This window comes from Gadus morhua, chromosome 14, assembly GCF_902167405.1.
Source record: "Gadus morhua chromosome 14, gadMor3.0, whole genome shotgun sequence".
NCBI lineage: Eukaryota > Metazoa > Chordata > Actinopteri > Gadiformes > Gadidae > Gadus > Gadus morhua.
The window spans coordinates 5,507,391-5,530,873 of record NC_044061.1 but is presented as its reverse complement, the minus strand read 5'-3'; the positions used below and the strand labels follow the sequence as shown (position 1 = coordinate 5,530,873).

At 47.2% G+C, this 23,483-nt stretch overlaps 2 protein-coding genes and 1 long non-coding RNA gene across 4 annotated transcripts in view; 1 reads left to right on the top strand and 2 right to left on the bottom strand.

Annotated features, from left to right (window-relative positions):
• Positions 1–905: 905 nt before the first annotated feature.
• Positions 906–9,639, bottom strand: LOC115558509 (X-linked interleukin-1 receptor accessory protein-like 2). Its single transcript, XM_030376700.1, has 10 exons — positions 8,831–9,639; positions 8,178–8,424; positions 7,532–7,700; positions 6,754–6,898; positions 6,306–6,365; positions 5,804–5,927; positions 5,132–5,277; positions 3,662–3,811; positions 3,162–3,314; positions 906–1,527 (listed from the first exon to the last, which is right to left on the bottom strand). The coding sequence occupies exons 1-10, from the start codon at positions 8,874–8,876 to the stop codon at positions 1,154–1,156; spliced, it is 1,614 nt and encodes a 537-aa protein (XP_030232560.1). The 5' UTR covers positions 8,877–9,639; the 3' UTR covers positions 906–1,153.
• Positions 9,640–9,835: 196 nt separating this feature from the next.
• On the bottom strand, positions 9,836–12,664 carry LOC115558550 (uncharacterized). Its single transcript, XR_003979339.1, has 2 exons — positions 12,149–12,664; positions 9,836–11,707 (listed from the first exon to the last, which is right to left on the bottom strand). It is a non-coding gene; the product is annotated as an uncharacterized LOC115558550 (long non-coding RNA).
• The window catches only part of LOC115558501 (coiled-coil domain-containing protein 81-like), a 19,174-nt gene continuing 7,248 nt past the window's right edge, over positions 11,558–23,483 (top strand). Inside the window, exons 1-7 of one of the 2 annotated variants that reach the window (XM_030376685.1) lie at positions 11,558–11,669; positions 11,808–11,869; positions 12,123–12,276; positions 17,379–17,563; positions 17,649–17,723; positions 17,973–18,126; positions 18,769–18,883. In XM_030376685.1, coding sequence (XP_030232545.1) covers positions 11,594–11,669; positions 11,808–11,869; positions 12,123–12,276; positions 17,379–17,563; positions 17,649–17,723; positions 17,973–18,126; positions 18,769–18,883 — 821 coding nt within the window. In that variant the 5' untranslated portion in view covers positions 11,558–11,593. Of the gene's footprint in view, positions 11,670–11,807; positions 11,870–12,122; positions 12,277–17,378; positions 17,564–17,618; positions 17,724–17,972; positions 18,127–18,768; positions 18,884–23,483 lie in introns of both variants that reach the window. The other variant, XM_030376686.1, reaches the window with a different exon arrangement.

Sequence of the window (23,483 nt, the reverse complement as noted above, 5' to 3'; positions counted from 1 at the left end):
TTAACATGAACGCGTCTTCACTTTTCGTTCGCAGGATTGTAACTGTCTACTGACATGGTGCTGAAATGGGCTCCGTACTGAGGGAGACGCAGGAATGTCGCAGGAAGGGTTAAAAAGTGTTAAAATATCTCCCCATCAAGGCCAACAGCAGAGAAGCCTACGAAAATAATAGACAGCAATAATTTGAATGCAAAAGATATTAAAATACAATTGATTAGGCCTAGGCCGACGTAGGCCTATAGATCCTAATCCTGAAAGCTGTGCGTACATTTTTTCAAGGCATTTTCCCCCCTTCCATATTACAAAAAATTAAAATAGCTTGTGTGACAATTAGGTGCTGATTTCTGAAACATGTTTTGCGCAGCAAAGAGAGCCGACTTTATCTGATTCCGCATAAGGTTTAATTGATTGGCACGCATTCTCTAGCTTAGAATAGGCTATTTGCAGAAATAAAAAAATGCAACGTTCCATTCATTCAATATCATTCAAACGCAGAGGCTAGGCATTGACACACGGCTACTGCTGACCCGATTAGGAGAGCTTGGTTAAGATCATGCCCATATTGTTGGGCAATGGGCAGGATGATGTAGGCTATAGGTCTTTTTACGCTGCCAAGCCGGTTCGGTCGCAGCTTGGTCTAGAATCTAGATCATGCCATTATTGTTGGGCAATAGGCAGGATGATGTAGGCTATAGGTCTTTTTACACTGCCAAGCCGGTTCACCTTCTTAAAGTTTCCTGTGTAAAACCGAGGGGCTTGCTCAACCCCCGGTCGTCACGGCGCGGGCTTTCTTGGTTCACTGGAGAAGGCGGGGCTGCGCACGGAGTCTAGTCCTCTTTAGAATAATTTGTATTATTGCATACTCCCGAATGTTTTAATTTTTTTATGACACCCGCCTGCAATAATGAGTTCATGATGGAGTGTAGATTACAAACGCGATTAACTATGGTCACGCCGGATCTGAATTGGAACGTACTACGTACTAAAAATTTGGCTAGTAAGTACGGATAGTACGGGTATTGGAACACGGCATGAGTCTGCATACTATGCTAACCAGGGGTGGCAGACTGAGGCTACAGTTCTATACTCAACAGGGTTAGCCAGATGCTTACTGGCGTTAGAACACTGAGTCTGCAAACCATGCTAACCAGGGTTAGCACACTGAGTCAAGAGCGCTATGCATGGCCTTCAGCTTGCGCGGGGCGGGCAGGTGGTATCGTAGGTTCTTCCAGAAGGACGAGGACAGAGGCCGAGAGCAGGGTCCCCCCCAGGTGACGGAGCTCCCAGCCTTAGTCAACAGTCTCAGGGACTCGGGTAAGGCTCTGGAGCCCCCCTCCTCTGGCTGCTCCACCGAGACCTTCCGGGGGGTCTTGGTCCGGATGAGCAGCAGGCGGCTCTTCTTGTCCACCAGGGCAGAGTGGATGGCGCTGGGCAGGCCGTAGCACAGGGCGGGCTGGTCCTCAGCGCTGGGCAGTAGCACCACCCGACGGCTCTGCAGGATGCACCGCATCACTGCATCCGCCACGGCTGGGGCGGGGAGAGAGACAGGGTGGGGGGAGGGGTAGACGAGATAAGAGTTCTTTACTCATCCGTCTGGGCAGTGGCGCAAAAAGTGGGTATGCACTATATGCGGCGCATAGGGGCGCCGCACCAGAGGGGGCGCCAAAGCGACGGAAGTAAAAAAAATTGAGTCTGCATTTCCTGTTTTTAACAGCGTTTGTGTAACAGAGAGACGTCACTGATAAGGCGCCCCCCCGCTCCTTCGCCTCCCCATTCTCGCGTAAGAATTCAAACTAGGAAATGGTTGGAAACGAATGAGGTGACAGCTGAATGAAAAGCGCAAAGCATCGCTAAAAATGCCGGAAACGTAAAATGAATTGAACTGAGCAATCTGAAAGGTCAAATGTTTTGCCCTGCACTGCTGAAAAGTCGGAACGGTCAAATGCATGGCAGTGCACTGCTGAAAAACCTGGAAGAATTGCATTACCTGAAGAAGCAAAGTGCTGAAATACATTGTTACAAAAGCTGGAAGCTAAACAGTAATACTTTCAAAGCTGGAAGATAGTACTAGCTGTAGTAGTAGTAGTAGTAGCAGTCAGGGCCGTAGCACCAAATCCTGGGCCCCTATACTATAGGTACTGATGGACCCCCTGCGCCAGGTTGTTGACGGGGGGGGGGGGGGGGGGGGGGTTGTGCGATTGTTGACGGGGGGGGTGGGGAAGCGATTGTTGGCGGGGAGGGGGGGGTAAAAAAAAAAAAGGTAAGATAATTTTTTTTTTTTTTTTTTTTTTGGTCATGGGCCCCCCCTCTGCCTTGGGCCCCCCCACAACTGTCCCCTTTGTCCCCCCAGTCCGACGGCCCTGGTAGCAGTAGTAATGGTAATAGTAGCAGTAGCTGAGGTAGTAGTAAAATTAGCTGAAGTAGTAGTAGTAGTAGTTTAAGTAGTAGTAGTAGCTGTAATAGTAGTAGCGGTACTAGCTGCACAAACGATATGCATATATGAAAGGCATGGTATAGATTGATGTTTGTAGAAAGAATTATAATAATCCCGCCAGTTTTTTTTTTTAACCAGACGAAATTGTATGTAATGTAATAATTCTATCTAATGCTAATTTTTCCAGCCTAACGTGATTTATAGGTGTCCAATTGGGCGTGGAAAGTCGTACAAAGAAGTCCAATTTGGCGGGAAAAACTGCCCAATCTGGCGACACTGCCTGCACGTCCTCGCGCTCTAACCTATAAATCAATGAGACCAACTGAAAACGAAGCCGATATGGAACTGATAATGTGATCATGAAAAAAGTATAAAGGTAATCAAAAATGGTCCGATTATTGAAGATACAAGTGTGTTGATTTGTTAAACATTTGAACGAAGGTAAACGGTTAAGACTTGACCAAGTTACGAAGTCTGAAGTAGTTGAAGTGTCAGAATGGGCGGATAGCTCCGCCGCCCTCCCATTGACTTCCATTGTAAAAAATAATATTTTAAAAGTACAATAGCTTAAAAAGTATAAAATATTTTCTTTATTTAAGAAAGAAAGAAAGAACAAAGCCTAAGAAGAACAATAGTTGAGCGCTCCATGAAGCACTCCCCTAATAATATTTTAATAAGGAATATGGAAAATCTATATTTTTGGTCATATGGTGATCACTAAACACACCTTCCCCTGGAGACACATCCCGATCCTGGAGACACAGGCGGTACCCCAGCTGTTCTTCCAGAACGTTCTCCATCCACCTCCGGTCCTCCTCGCTGAGGGCAGTCTCCGTTTGGCTCGGATAGGTCATCAGGTACGCGTCGTAGAGCTTCCCATCTGTGGACCAATCGGATGAGAGTTTCATGTGATGAAATGTGACGAGTTAATGCGTGGTTGCCCAACTTCTTTGGGGTGGGATGGGGAGCTTGAATGTCCAAACAGAAATTCAAGGCACCCGAGATTCAGTAAATACTAGGAAATTATATTATTACTAAGATATGTGGTTGGCAGGTTTCACAATATTTCACTCAGACCAGTTAGTCAAGCCGTATTGCATGGAAAGCATATTTATATTTGGATATCTATCAAAAAAAAACAGGAAGAAATTCAGCAAAAAAGGTTTGATGCATTAAGTGGAACAATTCATCAATGATGAAGCTAATCGTGATCACTGGTGTCTCCACCTGAGGCGTTGCTATGGCAGTCGAGCTTGTCCCTCAGTAAGAGGGTGAAGGGGACTCGACACCAGTAGAAGACCAGGCCGGAGGAGACCACTGCTAGCATGGCGAAGAGCACAGCCAGGAGGGCCACCCTGAGACTGGAGACCGGCACATCTGGGATGCAGAGGAAGAGGATGGAGGAGGAGGGAGAAGATGGAGGATGAGGAAAAACCACACAACATCACGACACATGCTCAAAGATGTTTATCATGAAAAGGCCAAAGTACAAGGGTCACATGAAAGACAGGCAAAATCTTCCCGCACAGATCTTATATTTAATTATTTGTATCGCTAAGTCTCCAAGGGCTTCAAAGTCCCACATAGAATACCAACCCCATGACCCTAGACCAGGGGTACTCAAGTAGAAATGATGAGGGGCCACAATTTTTTTTTTCAGTGACTCAAGGGGCCGGTCTGTATACGTGTGACTGAGGCCGATATATGCTCTGTTTTAGACGTAACGCGTAAGCACGTAAGATACATAACCCCCCCTTGCGCGGTAAAATATCCCCCCTTACGTGCTTAAGTGCGTCGGCCAAAATTCCTGACTATGCGACTAAAACACTACGGCCCTACGCAGCTCGCAAAGACTGTGATTGGCCAGCTAACCACATCCTTTCAGGAGTCTCACATTTCCGGTTTTACAGCATAATAGTGCCATTTTTAAAAGGCTGTGACAGAAGCAAATGAAGAATTTTGAAGAAGGAGAAGAAGAAAACACAAGAACGAATTATGATAATTATAAATATAAACAAGCCAGCGATTTCCACTTCCATGCCCACAGATTCGTTCGTTGCTCCCCCTACTGTTCTGGCGGAGAATCCCCTTGCAACACGCGCAATCCTTAAGGAACCTTGAAGGAACCGTAAATCAAAACTTGTCTAAAACAAGTCCCTTGTGTAAATTACGTGCTCACGTCTCTGCGTCTAAAACGACCCTAAATCGGCCTTGACTGCTGCTGAGATGGACTGTCTGCCTCGAGTTTGGGAGGGCTGGAGCGGTCTGTGGGCTAGAGTGCTATCTGTTTATCGTTGCAACCCCCAGCCTCGTATTGAGATCGCGGCGCGCGGTTTCAAAATAAGAGCGCCCAGCACGATTTTTTTTTTTTTTTTTTTTTTTTTTAATAATTAAAAAAACTTTTCAAAACAGCTCGAGGGCCATTAATAGACACCCCGCGGGCCACAAAAGGCCCGCGGGCCGCTACTTGAGTATGACTGCCCTAGACCCTTTAGGGCAAGGACATAACTGCTCGAAATCCTTTGTTACACATTCACGAGGTAACTTTGTGCGTTTATGTGTGCTGTCTGTTGGTTAATATATTTATTCATCCGTCTATGTGTATCTAAATCAATGCTACTTTCAAAAACCATTTCCCCTAAATCTATATAGACATATATCATCCCATATCTTCACTTATCAAGTGGTGTGTTCTACCTTTCAGAGCCAGAGTGATGGAGACGTTGGAGTGCTTTCGCGTAGACTCCAGCTTACAGGTGTAAGTCCTTGAAAGTTGGTCCGCTGTAACCTTCTGGAAGAACAGAGACGTAGTGATCTTTCGTTCTCCCTTCTCGCCCTTCTTTCTGTCAGGGGGATGGAGGAAGAGAAAGAGGAATAAAGAAGCGGGAGGAGGAGAGATAAGAAAAGGGGAGATGAGAAGAGGAGACAAGAAAGGAGAGGGGAAAGAAGGAGAAGGGAATAGGGAGCGACATTTAAATTAGAATTGAAAGATGCAGTGTTTAGAATTTACTGGTGAGTTTGCCGATTGCAACCAACCGAAAGCACACCAATGGGTTTCCTTGATAGACTCCTAAATTGTGTTTAGTTATTAAGTCTTGGAAACTATAGGTCATAGTTTACAAGTGAGCTAGTGATTATGCTAGAAAAAAATCAAACACTTCCTATATATAACTCTTATTTTCATGGGATTACACAAAAAATAAAACATAGATGAGTATACATATAAGTCTTTTCTGATTGAGTGCCACTAAATTCCACACACTTCAACGTTAAGTTAAATAAGCAAAACAGGAATCTGCGCGTTCTTTATCATAAATCATAAAATGTATACATACACGTGTTGGTACCTGCTAATACAGTATGACTTACACTGTCTGGTTAGAGTAAACTGACTGATTCTGGTCGTTCTTCACAAAAGATTTCCCGTCTAACCAGTACGAACTATCAAACTCGTTGTAAACCTCCACCTCACAGGGCACCACCAGCTGGGAACCTGGGGAGGACATGCACACTGGGTTTCCACACATAAGATGATATCATACCAGTACTTTATTGATCCCGAGGAGAGATTCAGAGGTAGCAGGCGAACAGACAACAGCACACATCGGTACAAAACCGAACACAGACAACGGCAATTACAATAGAAAATACAAAAATACAAATAAGGCTCAAGGATGCTCTTGTTTTGGATTGTAACCCTGATGGCTGCAGCCCTCCTGTTAGCATCCTAACCCCTACCTGCTCTAAATTACATGTATCTGCATTCACTGTACTTGGACTTTGGATAACATCGTGTCCTAAATAGTAAAGGGAAGGAAGGTCTTCCCTAACTGTACCGGGCACACCATCCCTGGTTTGTGAGCAGTCTTACCTAACTGTACCGGGTACACCATCCCTGGTTTGGGGGACCAGATGCGGGGGATTGAATCCGCTGAGGAATAAATTAAGCTTAAAATATGACGAAGGCTACAACATCCATCAAACCAATAGTTATATATTTATTTGTTTTTCTTTCGCAAAAAATGTGATACAAATATAGTAACCTCTTCCTTTCAATTTCTTTTTTCAATTTCCCTTTTGCTTTCTTTCTTTTTTGCTTTCTTTCTTTTGTTTTCTTTCGTCCATAACTCCCTCACCTTTTTGTTGATTTTCTTTTTTTAATCCAATTCTGCCAAATTACATTATGTCGGAAAGCCACTTTTGTCAAAAGTGATTTAAAAGCAAGGCTGAAAACAAGCAGAATCCCAAATGTTCCCACCAGGCTAAAAAAATCGAGATGAATACCACGGATGAATAGAAAGGACTAATAAATAACTGACCTGGCTTTTTGACCTTGAGCATCACGGTGCTGGTAAGGTTATACAATCGTCCGCGATACTGATATGACCGGCGGCAGGTGTAGACGCCCTCATCTTTCTCCGCCACTTTTTCGAAATAGCCGTTAGAGGAGTCCCCCTCGTTGTCCTGAAGGTTTGGGATTCAGAAAAAAGAGTGATTGATTCAGCTGATACGTGATCAATGGTATTACATTAAATCATTATGGCCCACCTCTTATCTTTTGACCCTAAGAACTACTTGAGCTGAATTGGACAGCCGAGTAAAGACCTACAGTGAATTATAGATTGTTCTAGTTGTCATTAAGACACATGGATCAGATTAATACAGAAACATGGGAGGAGAGGGGAGAGGAGAGGAGAGGAGAGGAGAGGAGAGGAGAGAAGAGAAGAGAAGAGGAAAGGAGAGGAGAGGAGAACACTTGAGAGTTACCTTTTGCCACACTTTTCTGGTGAGGAGTTTAAGTGATGGGATAGATGAATACAGAACCATGAGAGGAGAGGGGAGAGGAGTGATGAATAGAGGAGGGGAGAGGAGAGATGAGGAGAGGAGAGATGAGGAGAGGAGAGGAGAGGTAAGGAGAGATGAGGAGAGGAGAGATGAGGAGAGGAGAGGAGAGATGAGGAGAGGAGAGGTAAGGAGAGATGAGGAGAGGAGAGATGAGGAGAGGAGAGGAGAGATGAGGGGGGAGGAGGAGGGAGAGGAGAGGATAGGAGGAGAGAGGAGAGGAGGGAAGAGGAGAAGAGAACACTTGAGAGTTACCTTTTGCCACACTGTTTTTTTGAGGAGTTTAAGTGATGGGATAAACAAATCCCTCGGGCAGAAATTTTTCAGTTTGCAGGATAACCCTTTTTCGCAGTCTTTAACAGGGACCTCCTCCTGTCTGGTCGGGCTCACAGTCAAAGTGTACCAACAGGTGGCGTTGGAATTCCTGTTCCATCCAAAATAATCCAGTTACCAGACTTTTACACTCTCTTTGTTTTACAGTATCCAAACTAAATGTCACCGTTTTTATTTGTTTTCACACGTTCAGAGAACACATTTAGCGAGGATAGCTATTTACCTTATGTACCTTCATGAAACTAGAACATGCTGTATGATATTGTTGATTTAGAAAAATTATTAAGCAAAATAAATAGATTGTACATGTATTAAGAAAATATTATATGAAGATAAGATAATACTTTCCCAGACGGGGAATATTACACACATTGGTTAGAGACAAATAAATGAATAAATAACACAAAATCAATAATAAATAAATGTCTATCTGTCTATCTGTCAAACACAGATCGGCGTAATCATACGACCGGGATAACCTCAATGTCGCCATATTCTTATCAGTGACCATTGAACGCAGCTAAACGTCTTATTTCATTTTCCACTTCCTCTTCAAGGATGCCCTCACCACGGGGAGCAGGAGTAGTTGCCCTGCCTCTCCACGGACGCACTCAGCACCACCAAGTGCCCGCTGGGGTCCCCCAGGGCGTCCTCGTCCGGGTCTTCACGACTCTGCAACAGGGGCCGCTGGCTCTCTGAGGGGTGGTGATGGGTCCAGGTGATGTTGGTGCCCCCAACATCACACTTTACAACGAGCATTTCTCCCTGCGTTGCGGTCAGCTTTCTGTGCTGGTCCCCGAACGCGCTGCGGAGACCTTGGGAAGAGTGAGCTCTTGTATAAAGCTCCATGGTTGTGATTGGCTCGGGGTTCCTCAACCTGTTTTGAACTTCAAAACTTCTGATATTTGCGTAGGCTAATAATCTTCCACGCATGCATCACTTTCTGTTCTGTCTTTCTGTCGGACTGTCCGTCTGTGTTCTTCTCGGGTTTAGTGAGTAAACTTTAAAAGTTGTTAGTAGGCCTAACTATTAAACTATTAAAATTATTATATAAAAGTTCAATAGGCCTACCTAGTATAGCCTCCAAATCTGAACTAACCAGCATGCGCGATAGGTAGGCCTACTATTATTCCAATTGTGAATTCAAGTGTAGGCTATTCACTGCGTAATAATATATTATTTTATTTTCATTTTTTTGGAATTAAGATTAGAAAATCTTACCTTGAAATGATAGGAAATACAACACCACAAGGAAAAGAGTTGCCATTGGTACCAGAATATCCAGAAGACTAATAGTAAAACTGAAAGGATCTGTTAACAACTGAGGCAATATACTTCGACTACAGGGTCCAGAGTCCCGTGATGTTTGCCTCCCTCTTTTGGAAGGAAAACAGATTTAGAAAAGACCTCCCACGTTAGTTTCTGATCAATGAACGCTGGCGGAGAGAAGTAGCCACCCACACTTTCGCGTGTTGACATTATGATGGGGAATTCACTTTCTTTTTCACTTGTGTGGACTTAGGTCACATTCGTTTAGGGTGTCCAGACATACACTCTACCGGTACAGTCCCGATTTTGAGTTGCGTGACGTGACCCGAGTCCCGAACAAAGCCTGAGGGGACGATAAAAAATCCCGGTTTCCACCAACCACTATGAAATGTCCCCTTTTGTCCGCAATTACATGGCCAACGTGGTTATGAACCGATCGTTAACTAAAAATTACATGGAAACATTAAAGCATCCAGCATATGATTTAATTTTCAACAATGTGTGAAGGCATACGCAACATACGCAAGCTGGGCGGAGATGTTTGCGCATTTCAGAAGTTTGCCGTGTGTCTGCCTGGCACTAATGCTCCCGTTGAGCTGATCTTTCCATAGTTAACAATTATGCAAATCGTTCACCTCCTCATCTCCTAAATCCTCAAACAAATATGTGAAGGCACATTTGAAGAGCGCTTGTCTCTGTGCTCTAAGAGGTTGACGTCTCTCTCTCTCTCACACACACACACACACACACACACACACACACACACACACACACACGCACGCACGCACAAACGCACGCGGGCGGGCGGACGGACGGACGGACGGACGGACAGACAGACAGACAGACAGACAGACAGACAGACCAGACCCCCCCCCCCCCACACACACACACACACACACACACACACACACACACACACACACACACACACACACACACACACACACACACACACACGTTTTGTTTTGTTTTTTGAAGCTTCAGGCTAATTCATAAAAATATAGATAGTCCCACAAGACACTCATTCAATGTCTTATCATATTTTCTCTCAAATGTATATCTAAGCCTACAAAAAACATATATGATTTTTTCCCCCCATTACCATTGTTGTGAGCATTAGATGATTTGCCTCAATATCAGAATAACACCCATAGGACAGATAACAATGGTTGGTGGAATGACATAAAGTAGGTCATGCAGGGTAAGCTTGTCCAGACTCTGCAAATCAAACTGAACTCATTTTTATAGTGGCCATCCCCAAAATGCACCAGAATACAGGAAATCACATCGAACAAATCAATTTCTTCGGGGGGAGGACCCCCAAACCCCCCCCGTCCCCCAACCACAAATGTCATCACCAGCCGCCACTGGTCCTACGTGTTGAAATTGAGCCTATTATCTGCGTCACTGACCTCACCTAACTGCACTACAGTCACACGGAAAGTACTTTAGTTTCAGGAAATCTGGTCACCATATTAGTCAGCTACCTGGACAAACGGTCTTGTTGTGCTGTCGGCTTTCAGAATAGAAATGGCAAAAAATTCCCGAAATGAACGGTTGCCATAATAATTGTGTATTTTTTCCAGGGAATCACTAATCGATCTGGAAAGTCCAGAATTTATTCCATTTCTCCATCTTCCAGGAAATAGACAGAAACTAAAAAAAAGAGCAAAAACAAGGCTAAAGGCGTGCTTAAAGACATAATGACCTGTGGTTAAGAGGAAAGAGGAAGAGAGGAAATTGCACTTCAAAAGCTTGGTTGTCATGCGACTATGTCTACAATGTAGGTCAAAGATGGCACCCCTCACACTCTTATCCCAGGCTGTCACTAAAATTAAGGGCAATAAAAATACATTGAATTGACTTGACTGAAAAAGAGATAGAGAAACAACCAGCAAGTCGTCTCCGAAGATTTGGTGGTCTTAGGGATCAAGTCTGTTTCCCTTTGTAAGTTTCATTTATAAGCAAGTGGTTTGTCTTCCTCTCTAATACTGAAATAGGGTTTCAGTACTGTACTGCAGGATGTGGAAACAGTCTATCAGCCAGACAGTAACACTGTGATGTTGAGCACAGTGTATTTCTAATTTAATTCTATAAATAAAATACTCAAATAAAACTATTAGAAAACATATTCAAATAATTCAGAGTCCACAAAGATACCAAAGTGCTCTTAGGAAATGGTAAGGCCACATTAAGATGCAGAAGAGCAAGCTTGGAAACAAAATTGTGTGTAGAAACAATATCAAATTAAAGGTGCCTATTTTGACTGAAGGTGTACTGGCCTGTAACACTGACTACTCGAGGATGGATATTATGGCATCAATGTTTATCAATCTCTGAGATATACACTGATGTGCTGGGATGACTCACAGGAACACGCGACCTCGCGTGCCTCGTATTTCGCAAGGCGCTGATCAACCTTACCTCTGCCTTCCTAGAGATTTTCATTCTCTTGTGACAATCAGTAATCAACACCAGCCCAAGGGACGGCCTCGTGCCATGTGTGTGTGTGTGTGTGTGTGTGGAGGGGGGGGGGGGGGCTCACCTTGTATTGTGAAATTGTTATAGCAACCACCACCCCCGCCACTTACTTGTTAGGCTGGTCACAAAGGCTTTCCAAGCTGAACCCTTTACAGCAGAATTTTGTGTCACAGGGTGGTGTTTTACGTTTAGTGCAGAAGGAGATTTTTATCAGCTGATTTCTCTATTGATGAGATGACGGATTTGCTGCATCTGGCGTCTGACGCGGAGAGGAACCTCTTGCCCACGCTGTCGGGGCTCAGCAGAAACGGTCGGCACAAAGTTTGAGTCGGGTGGCTGTGGTTATTTCTGGGGGTAAAAAATAGGAAGCGAGGCTAAGTAAAAAAAGTGCTGAGTACAATGTTGCCATTCATTTTCATAGACTTGTTTGTTTCTGACATTGTTTAAGATATCAACAGCATTTGGGGTTACGTTGCGGAGTACATAGAACATCAAATGACTTCACAGAAGGTGAACTGTCCCGTCTGTCCGTCTACTTGTTGACTGTCTGTCTCACTGTCTGTGTGTCTACCTGTTTGATGTCTTTCTGTTTGTCTATCCTGTCTTTCTCACTGTCTGTCTGCCTGCCTGTCTCACTGTCTGCCTGACCGACTGTCTGTTTGTCTGTCTGTCTGCACCAGCAATAACAGTATATCATTGCTATATTATTGATAGTCGATGAATGGTCAATGTGAGTGACTGATTGATCTATGGGTGGCTGTAGGGTGTCCACGTGGCCGGCCTGGGCACCTTCTCTTTCTCCCAGCTACAGCTGGACCTGGGAAACAAGATGGCGGTGATCCAGAGACCCATCTTCCTCCTGGCTGAGAAGCTGGTCCAGACCCAGAACCTGAGGCATAAGAGACCCCTGGCCACAGGTCAGAGAGCACAGCAAGACACACACCAAGATACACATCAAGGCACCCACCAAGATACACATCAAGATACACACCAAGACACACACTAAGACACACACCAAGATACACATCAAGGCAACCACCAAGATACACATCAAGACGACACACACACACAAAGACACACACACACACACGCCAAGAAACTCCCATCAAGGCACATGCCAAGATACACCCGCCCACACACACACACCAAGACAAAGACCAAGATAAAAACAGCAGGATGCCAAAAACAGAATGCACGCGACAATGTCACTGCACGCATCATACACACGTCATCCCCAAAAAACAGACATGGTGAGGGTAGTCCACATCCGCCGTGGGTGGGTGATGGTGGTGACTGATAGGATTCATGTTGGTGAACGATAGTTATGTTATTATAACTCTAGTTCTATGATTGTAGGCGTAGCCGTCTAGGCTTCGCCTTATGGGCTTGGTCCGTGCGCGCGCCCGCGCGCGCTGAAAATTCAAACTATGCACCTATCAGCGTGGGCACCGCCCACACTTCCCACGGTATCGTGTCTATATAACGCGGTGTATACCGTCGCTCATCCTCCACGCTTTTCTTTCAGCATTTGGAGGGTACAGCAGGTGGGAAACTAGACGGCTACGCCTACAATCATAGAACTAGAGTTATAATAACATAACTATCGTTCTATTTCATGTAGGCTACGCCGTCTAGGCTTCGCCTTATGGGCTAAGGTGAAGCTGCGAGCGGAGCCCGATCAATGTACTCCTGCTGGACCCCAGTCAAAACGACCTAAGTCACCAGAGCACATTAAGACTCAAAAAGCCAAGGAAGTGTAAAACACAACAGCTTTATAAAAACTAATTCCTCCTAGATCAAGCAAGGCAATGATCAAGGGAGAAAAAAGTGAGTCTGTAAAGACTCCGGCTCTATTCCGTGCTTCATGGAACCCATGAAAAGGAAAAGAAAACCAGAGCAACACGGTTTCCATTAGGTCCGCTACCACCAGGGGCGGAGCTACGGAATTCGGCTCTCCAATAATGGGACTCTCTCGGCCGTTTCTTATTTGAAGAAAACGGCGGGAGTGCCTCACTGGTAAACAAAACCACCAGACAATTGGCGAGCCAATAGAAAAACCCCCTAGCCTGTTTTTCATTTGAAAAAAGGTGGGAGAGTAAGAGACTGGTAATCAAGAACAACTCGCCAGCCGGCGAGAGGAAATCCAACCACGCCGCTTTAAAGAACATGTCTATATTCTTAAGCCGTAAAAGGGGTCCCGGACTCTAGCACAGAGTTGCCGAGTGAGCCCCTGGACATGTCTAACATATAAAAACGGACAAAGGGGCCGGGGGAAGACCAAGACGCAGCCGCGCAGATGTCTTCCACCGAAACGCCCTTGAGTAGAGCCGTTGAAGCGGCCACGCTCCGTGTGGAGTGAGCTTTAACGCCCAACGGTGGCGCCAAGCCCTGCCGAGAGTAGGCTAGGCAAACACCCTCACATACCCAGCGAGAAAACCGCTGCTTAGAGAGAGCGCGGCCCCTGCTAGCGTCGCTATAACACACAAACAACTGTTGTGTGGAGCGGAACGCTGCCGAGCGATTCACGTACATAGCCAACGCCCGAACCGGGCACAGGAGATGCAACTCCGCCTCCGCCTCACTAGAATGAGGCGGGGGGTGAAAATCCTTAAGCACAATATCCCTCGACCGAAAAGAACTATTAATGTTCTTCGGGAGGAACGCAGGATTAGGTCTGAGCAACGCGAAGGAGTTGTCCTCGTTTAGCAACAAGCAACTCGGGCTGACAGACAGAGCGGTTAGCTCACCGGCCCGCTTGGCAGAAACCAATGCCAACAAGAGCGCCGTCTTAAATGACAGGGCATCCAAAGGGGCCTGGGAGAGAGGCTCGAAAGGATCCCTGGACAATCCGCGCAACACGGTGGGGAGATCCCAGCGTGGTGTAAGCACGCGTGAAACAGGCCTAACCCGTCTAGCCCCACGCAAGAATCTCTTGACCAGTGGATGGCTGAAGATCGGTCCACCATCACAGCCTGCATGGCCAGCCGAAACGGCTGCCGCATAGACCTTGATAGTGGAGAAGGCCAAACCTTTTTCCAATAAGTTTTGCAGAAACGAAAGCACGCTTCCCACCTCGCATTGAGATGGGACAGCGTGGTTCGTCTCACACCAATTAGAGAAGGCGCACCACTTCGCCGCATAGAGGGAAGAAGTAGAAGGCGCACGAGCACTCTGAATAGTGTTGATAACCGTCTCAGGCAAACCTTTGCCCTGCAGGATCAACCTCTCAGGAGCCAAACCAACAGCCGTCCCGAGACATCGGGCGGGTGGTGCACCGTCCCGTGGGCCTGTGAAAGCGCATCCGGCCTGAATGGTACTGGCCAAGGCGCCGACCGCGAGAGCGCGGCAAGCTCTGGAAACCACAGAGCTGAACGGTTCTCCGGGGCCACTAATATCAGGGACAGTCTCTCCTGTCTGACCCGTTCCAGAAGAGGAAGGATCAGCTGGAGCGGGGGAAACGCATACAAGAGAGCCCGCGGCCAAGGTGTGTGTGCCAACGCATCTACCCCCAACGGGGGAAGATCCCGAGGGCTGAGGGAGAACCACCACCTGCAGTGCGTGTTCTCCCGGGACGCGAAGAGGTCCACCTGCGCTGTCCCGAACCTCTGCCAGATCAGTCTGACAATGTCGGGATGTAACCGCCACTCGTCTCGGCGGGGACCGCCTCGAGACATGAGGTCCGCCCCAAAGTTCTGGGCGCCCGCGATATGCAGGGCTCTCAGACTGCGGAGATACTGATGAACCCAAAGCCAGAGCTCGACCGTATTTCGGTGGAGAGCAGGGGAGCGGACTCCCCCCTGTCTGTTGATGTACGCCGCCGCCGACACGCTGTCTGTCCTGATCAGAACGTGGCGGCCGCGCACCAGGTGAAAGAAATGCAACAGCACTTTCCTCACAGCACTTTCTCCAACACATTTATGTGTGCTGTAGGGGGCGTGCGCCACTCGTCTCCGACCGAGTGAGAGAGGCACGTTCCTCCCCAACCCGTCAACGAGGCGTCCGTGAAGACCACTACGTAGGACGCCACCCTGCCCAGTGGAACACCCTTGAGAAGGGCGGAGGGTCCTTTCCAATATTCCAGGTCTGGCGACACCGAACGGGGGACGAGGAGCACCCTGAGCTTGTGTCGCCTGGGGTCCAACCGTTGGCGAGCAAACCACCGCTGGAGTCTGCGCATAAAAAGCAGACCCAGGGGGACCACGGGGTGGGCAGCTGCCATCAGCCCCAACAGGCGCATGGTGGACAGTGCGGTCACGTTTCTGCGAACGTGAAAACGGGAGAGCGCCGACAGGATGGCGTCTCGCCGAGGAGGCGAAAGCATCGCAGTCATGGTGGCTGAGTCTAGGCAAAGCCCCAAGTAGACTGTCTGCCGGCTGGGGAGCGGGGAGCTCTTCTCCCAGTTGATGGCAAAACCCAGGAAGGAGAAATGGTTTATCACCAGCATGGTGTCCCTTCTCGCGGTCTCTTCTGAGTTGCTCAGAATAAGCAGATCGTCTAGGTAGAAGAGAATCCTCTTTTCCTGACGTCTGAGCGGTTCCAACGCCGTCTCCACACACTTCGAGAAGGTGCGCGGAGCCAGGGAATAGCCGAACGGCAGACACTGGTACTCGTACGCCATCCCCATAAAGGCAAAGCGGAGAAACTTCCTGTGCGCCTGCCGAACAGGGACGTGGAAGTAAGCATCCTTGAGATCCAGGGATGTGAACCAATCGTCCTCTCTCACACACCGGAACAATGCTCCGACCGTGAGCATTCTGAACTTCCTCGTGGCAACGAATCTGTTGAACACGCGAAGATCCAGAATAGGTCTCATTTCCCCTGACTTCTTGGAAACCAGGAAGTAGCGGGAATAAAAACCTAGGTGAGACTCGTGGGGGGGAACGACAGTGATGGCCCCCTTTACCAAGAGACGTGCCACCTCTGCTGCCAGAGCCGTGCTCGCAGCCGGGTCCCGTAGCGTGGTCTCCACCAACCCCATAAAGGGTGGGGGACGACGCTTGAACTGTATGGGATGGCCCCATCTCAACGTGGTGTCCAACCACGATGGCAGAACGCACCGCTCTTGCCAACACGCATAGCGGTTGGAGAGAGGGCGAGCCGACAGCTGAGGAAGACCGTCCAGGAATAACCCGTATTCCTCTGCCCCTACCGCCTTCACACTGCGTGTGAACCAAGGGGGGCTTCCCACGAAAGGGAGGAGGCTCAGCGAGCGTAGGAGACGTACCACAACTAGCAGTTGTAAAAACAACGAGCTGTCTAGACGTCGCGCTCGTGCCCGCTGAACAGGGAGCGAGCCGTCCGGCCGCAGCACCTGTGCGCATGCGCTGTCCGCAGGCTGTAGCCCGCGGACCCATCTCCTCACCTATAATGTGGGGAACCAGGAGACCGTGCAACGAGTCTCTGATCCGTCCACGAGGCTCCAAGGGACGCCGCTTCTTAGAAGCAGGTGAACCAGAGGCCATGTGAACACGCCGTCCGACCGCCACCCTACAGCCACCGGGCTGAGAGGGGGAAAGAGGCAACATGGAGGAGCGCACCACAAGCGTAGGACGCAGGTGGCCTGGGGAATATCGCTCTTTAGGTACCATGTACTGCCGTTCGGCCGAACGGTCTTTACTCTTTTCTTTAATAGGGAAAGAAAAAGTAGGAGCAAGCGTCAGGACCTTCCCGGTCCGTGGCGCTGCTGCTCTCCCCGTGCGCGGCGGCTGCGGCTGCTGCACCGGGGCTGGAGTCGGAGGCGGCCCCATGGAACGCTGGGTCCGGCCTAGACCCCGCTTCCTCTTAGCCTGCTGGCGGGAGGAGCCCGGGCTTGTCCCGTGCGCGCGCACGGGACAAGCCCATAAGGCGAAGCCTAGACGGCGTAGCCTACATGAAATAGAACAGGTTGACTCAAGCACCTTAAGTTTGACATCAAGCGAGGAGGTACATTCCTTCATGCGTGTGTGTGTGTGTGTGTGTGTGTGTGTGTACGCGTGTGTGTATGCGTGTGTGCGTCTGGTGCGTGTGGGTCTGCGCACAGCAACACACATCGCCGTGGTGGCGCTGAACTACGCGGCCGTCTCGCAGGTCGGCCCGTTTGAGCGGGAGGTGGTGGAGGGGTGTGTCCGCGAGACCCTCCTCCTTCTCCCCCGAGCGCTGGCCTCGGGAGGTCCCGCCCACCTCGCCCTGCAGGGGGTCGGCACGCTGTCAATCAGGAACCACAAGGTGAGGCCTGACCGACGGTGTCTTCTAGGACCTTAACGCATCTTTGACATTACAGCGTTTCTAGAGTCCCTGGTTCATCCTGCAGGTGGGCATGAAGTTCAACAGGGACTTTGTGAGGACCCTGGACTCTACCGGAAGACTCCTGCTGGCCCTGTCCAACGTGAGTAGAGAGCGAGAGAGAGAGAGAGAGAGAGAGAGAGAGCGAGAGCGAGAGCGAGAGCGAGAGAGAGAGAGATTTGTATTTCAGTCACACACTCATAATCAAAATCACTATCACACAAAAAAACAGGTTCTCATTTTTGTACGTTTCTTAAAGCTTTCTATCAATATCTTCGTATTAACTCATCGAATGCATGTTGACCCAACAAACGTTGTGTGATTTTCTTCCACACACGCCCCATGGGCCCAGAGACCTGGTAGCAGTGTGTCTCTGATGTCAGCACGCCTGAGCCCCGCGGGCTCCACCAAACTGCCCTCCGTCGTGTCCCCCCAGAGAGGGACCCCGTCTGGGGCCGGAGACGGACACAGGCCCCTACCGGCCCCGGACAGCACGGACACAGCAGGTCCAGCCCCCCTCCACCACCTCAGAATAACCTCCTATAACTCTCATCCTTTTAGGATAACGTACTCTTATTCTGAAGACTGGGAGAGTCTTAAAAAAAAGGAGTTTATTGATTTGTGTTGCGCTAAAACAATATTTGTTGTTTCGTGGTCTCAATAACTTCTCTGGGTTACGGCATTTTCCCTTTGGAAAGTATTGTGTGCAAACCTCTAAACTCTGGTCCAGCCTTAAGATGAGTTAAGATTTGACACACTAACCCTTTGAAGAATGTACATGTGATGAAGGAATCAATAAACACACCTACATTCAGACACCATCACGACGGACACTGAGTAGCTGGTGTGAATGGGACCAGGCGGCATATAAGAAGATGAAGTAAGATATGCTTAATGAATACCTTTGAAGGAATCTGGGCGCCAACAACAAGCCTGACGGAGACAGACTTACAGACACATGTCAGAGCGGAGCCAAGACAGAAGAACGCCGTATTAGGGACATTGTGATGAGCTCCTACCCCCCCCCCCCCCCCAATCTCCGCATGAATCACTGACAATATGAACAAAAACATTGTCAGCGCAGTCATCAGGGTCGCCTTCATAACATCCACAACGAAATCCATATATTTGAGTTGTGTGTGTCCCAGGGCCCAGGGATCCCAGACCCAGCCGACCTGACCCCGCTGAGAAGTCAGGAGTCCACGGGGTCCACCTCTCTTGGGGTCCGAAGAACAGCGACTACCCCCCACAGGCGGCTAAGAAGTAAGATTAATTTTAAGTCTACAAGCTTGCATTTTGTGACATTCTACCTTCATACAAGCGCACACACAAGCATATACACAAATATTATACATATCAAAACACACACACACACACACACACACATTCATCTGAAGACAGATATACACACACATATAATACATGGTCACACACACACGCACACACACAAAAGCCCATGCACAATCACCAGCACACAAACACATCAAGGTGATTGGGTCTAGTGTTTCTGGGCTGGGCGGGGTCCCTAGTTGACCCTGGTGGAGGCGGGCTTAGCAGGGGGTCCTATATTGTTACAGCCCTCCAGCTCAGGAGAAGTCCCATCAATCATGCACGCACACCCACCCAATGCCCAGGTCAACGGACACTGCTCTGTTACCTGCTAAAGCTATCTGGGTCAACGTGCACGCGCCTCGTGCACTAAAGTATTATGTTTTAACGATGATGAGTGAAACACATTATCCGAAGAACAGGATCTGAAGAACACACACACACAGACACACACACACACACACACACACAGACACACACACACACACACACGTATATATATATATATATATATTTGTGCTGTCAGTTTAAAGCGTTATTAACGGCGTTAACGCAAACCAATTTTAAAGGGGTTAATTGTTTTATCGCGCGATTAACGCTCTTTTGGCTTGGCAAACGTTGTCGTTTTTTCACCTGCTGTCTAGCAACAACACCATACTGGATCTACACCAGAAACAAAACAACAAGCATGCTGCACAAACTTGTTGGGGCAAGCAAGGATACGGAGTGCGTGGAAAAACTCCTTAAAAGTGTGTGTGTGTGTGTGTGTGTGTGTGTGTGTGTGTGTGTGTGTGTGTGTGTGTGTGTGTGTGTGTGTGTGTGTGTGTGTGTGTGTGTGTGTGTGTGTGTGTGTGTGTGTGTGTTTCCCGATAACGATGGATCTTCGCTCATACGATCATTCTCACGATGGATCTTGCGAACCATCGTGAATTTCTTTGGAGCGTTTCCCGAAACTCCTCTTAACATGAACGCGTCTTCACTTTTCGTTCGCAGGATTGTAAATGTCTACTGACACGGTGCTGAAATGGGCTCCGTACTGAGGGAGACGCAGGAATGTCGCAGGAAGGGTTAAAAAGTGTTAAAATATCTCCCCATCAAGGCCAACAGCAGAGAAGCCTACGAAAACAATAGACAGCAATAATTTGAATGCAAAAGATATTAAAATACAATTGATTAGACCTAGGCCGACATAGGCCTATAGATCCTAATCCTGAAAGCTGTGCGTACATTTTTTCAAGGCATTTTCCCCCCTTCCATATTACAAAAAATTAAAATAGCTTGTGTGACAATTAGGTGCTGATTTCTGAAACATGTTTTGCGCAGCAAAGAGAGCCGACTTTATCTGATTCCGCATAAGGTTTAATTGATTGGCGCGCATTCTCTAGCTTAGAATAGGCTATTTGCAGAAATAAAAAAATGCAACGTTCCATTCATTCAATATCATTCAATATCATTCAAACGCAGAGGCTAGGCATTGACACACGGCTACTGCTGACCCGATTAGGAGAGCTTGGTTAAGATCATGCCCATATTGTTGGGCAATGGGCAGGATGATAGGCTATAGGTCTTTTTACGCTGCCAAGCCGGTTCGGTCGCAGCTTGGTCTAGAATCTAGATCATGCCATTATTGTTGGGCAATAGGCAGGATGATGTAGGCTATAGGTCTTTTTACACTGCCAAGCCGGTTCACCTTCTTAAAGTTTCCTGTGTAAAACCGAGGGGCTTGCTCAACCCCCGGTCGTCACGGCGCGGGCTTTCTTGGTTCACTGGAGAAGGCGGGGCTGCGCACGGAGTCTAGTCCTCTTTAGAATAATTTGTATTATTGCATACTCCCGAATGTTTTAATTTTTTTATGACACCCGCCTGCAATAATGAGTTCATGATGGAGTGTAGATTACAAACGCGATTAACTATGGTCAGGGATGTTACTGTCTGTATACACGGTAATAAATATTGAACTCACCGAAGCGCCTATACAGTGCTTAATGCAAACAATCGCAACAAAAAACGCATGCAGAAATTATCCGACACCCGCCGCTGGTCTCAGCATGAATCATGTCTACAGTAGCCCATGTCATTAATCAATATGAGGACATTAATTAAAATTAAAGAGGTGTGATGGTGGCGGTGGAAGGTGCGATGGTGGTGGTGGTGTAGGAAGGTGATGGTGGTGGATGGTGTGAAAGCGACCTCTCACACAACAGCAATGGAATCATTCGATTTTATTAGTCCTATATGATTTGTGACGTTGCGATTGATCGGTACATTTCGGCTGCGCATCTATTTTTGGAATTTTAAATTGTTGCAATGAATTAGGTTGTTGTTGACTTCTAACATGTCTCTATCTTTGCTGTTTAAATCTAACAGTAGTCTATGAGTAATATATCGGCGGTAAACTGTTTTTGGTTGCGAATTTGTGCCAGCTGGGCATTCCGTGATGTGTATTAATAAAACACATCCAATACACGGAATGTCCGCTGGCGACGCAACTGAGGCTATAGTAGGCTAACGATGCTCTTAGCATCCTACGAGTACCCATGGGCCGTACTTCCATGAGAATACTTAAAGGAAGTATACTATCCGTACTCACTGAGTACGTTCATTTTTCAGATGTGAGTGCTGTTCCAAATCGAGTACTCCGTGGTGCACTTACCGGAAATTACGATCACGACTGCCGCCGCGGCTCCTCCCCCGCAATAAACATCCCGTTTTTCAATGTGAAGTCTTTACGCCTAGCAGCTATAAAAACTACAAAATGACTATTCATGCATGCTATTTGGAAAATGCGCCGACTTTGGCTCAGCCTGGCTCCGCCTCTTCCGCTACGTAGCTAAGATGGCTGCCGTTGAGTACGGAAAGTGTCCTTCGATTCCGTGATCGATTGCGTCTGTTGAGTGAGTTGCAGGCGCACAGCTCAGGCTGCCGGACGGCGCTGCACGGAACTTTTATATAAGCAATATTGTTATCCCGCAGTAATCAGCCCCGAAACATTTTCGATAGCCTTGTAATGTGTATGCCTACGTACGGTAGGAATATTTATACTGGTTTAAATAATAAATGTTATAATATTTCCCATGTTTGCTGAGCAAGAGTTTAGTTCGAAAGTTCAGTGATAAATTAACAAATAAAAGCCTGGGCTATTGAAGTGTTACGGTAGGCCTACCACTGTCATGCACAGGGGTGGACTGGCCATCTGGCATACCGGGCATCGTCCCGGTGGGCCGTTGACCCAATGTGGGCCGGTACGGTCCGCTATGTTTTCTTTTTTCCTCTCTCTCTAAATGCCCTCCAATTGGGCCGGCCAATGGGCTACAGAGAGCTAGCAGTGTGTTGCCAGCATCGACGCATATTATTGGTCTACGTTTGTCATTGTCAATCAATCATGGGCTGACAGGCTCAGAGAGCCCTGACAGTGCTGTCAATCACAACACATACCAGGGTGGGCGGGACCTCATGGCATGGGCCAGAGTCGCGGGAGCCGGTACGGAGCTGAAAACGACCGGGTTAAATGTTAAATGTTCAAAATTGACAGACCTATTTGGTGCCGGGGTCCACACCCCAGCAGGTGCTGCTGCGCGAGGAGACGAGCGAGTGGAGGCATATATGCTAAGTAACGTTAGCCTGGGGCTAGCTAGGCTACATTTTGAGACATTTCCAAAACAAAGTAGAAAACGTTTTTACATTGAATGTGATGTGACCTAATTAACTGCATAAATGTGACAACATATTAGCCCAGAGTTGAAGGGCTGTGACTTCAACTCTGGGCACACCACTGTGAGTAGGTGTGGTTGATTTTGTTTAAATAGGCCGAATTGTGATATTATGGGTTATTATTGTTCAGATGATTTGGCTTAGCTAGCTAACAGCTGCTAACGTTAGCAGTCTCTTGTTGCCATAGCAAGAGTAAACATTGACATGGACTAATGAGCTGTAAATAGAGATGCAGAATCAAGCTGTATTGTAAATACAGATGTGACACTTTGAATTTTAGCACAAAATACAAGTAAACCTATTGGAAATAATTAGTTTAATTTGCAATATTTGCCATTGAATTTATTGTAATCTTTCAATTCATTTATTGTTTACTGAGGTGATGACTATTTCGAGAGGAATGCAATATGTGTATGTTTAAAGGTTTATGTGAAGAAACATACTATATGTGTGATAAAATGACAATTGGTTATTCATAAATGTCTCTTTATATTCTCTGCTACCATCATCTCCTGTCAAACAGGTTTTCCTCACCTGCTAAAAGTTATTCTATGATGAGAGAGAGAGAGAGAGAGAGAGAGAGAGAGAGAGAGAGAGAGAGAGAGAGAGAGAGCTTCTCTTGACTTTGTGAGTTTATTATGCAACTTGTTTCGCGTCAGATTGAAACAAAAGGTTTGATTATGATTATTTCCTGGTTGAAGATTTTCACATTGATTTTAATTTCAAACATTTGCATATCATTTAAGTTAAATTAATAGTTATGCAGGTAGGCCGAATTACAGGTCTGAATAGATATGCATTCTCATATACATGTCTGTGCACA

What these genes read in the sequence shown, in the direction of transcription:
- LOC115558509 (XM_030376700.1), bottom strand. Translation starts at nt 8,876, where the DNA reads ATGGCAACTCTTTTCCTTGTGGTGTTGTATTTCCTATCATTTCAAG. An exon ending in GTTTACTCTAACCAGACAGT is followed by an intron (nt 5,278 to 5,803) that starts GTAAGTCATACT and finishes TCCCCCTGACAG; the next exon opens with AAAGAAGGGCGAGAAGGGAG. An exon ending in GGATGTGTCTCCAGGGGAAG is followed by an intron (nt 1,528 to 3,161) that starts GTGTGTTTAGTG and finishes TCCCCGCCCCAG; the next exon opens with CCGTGGCGGATGCAGTGATG.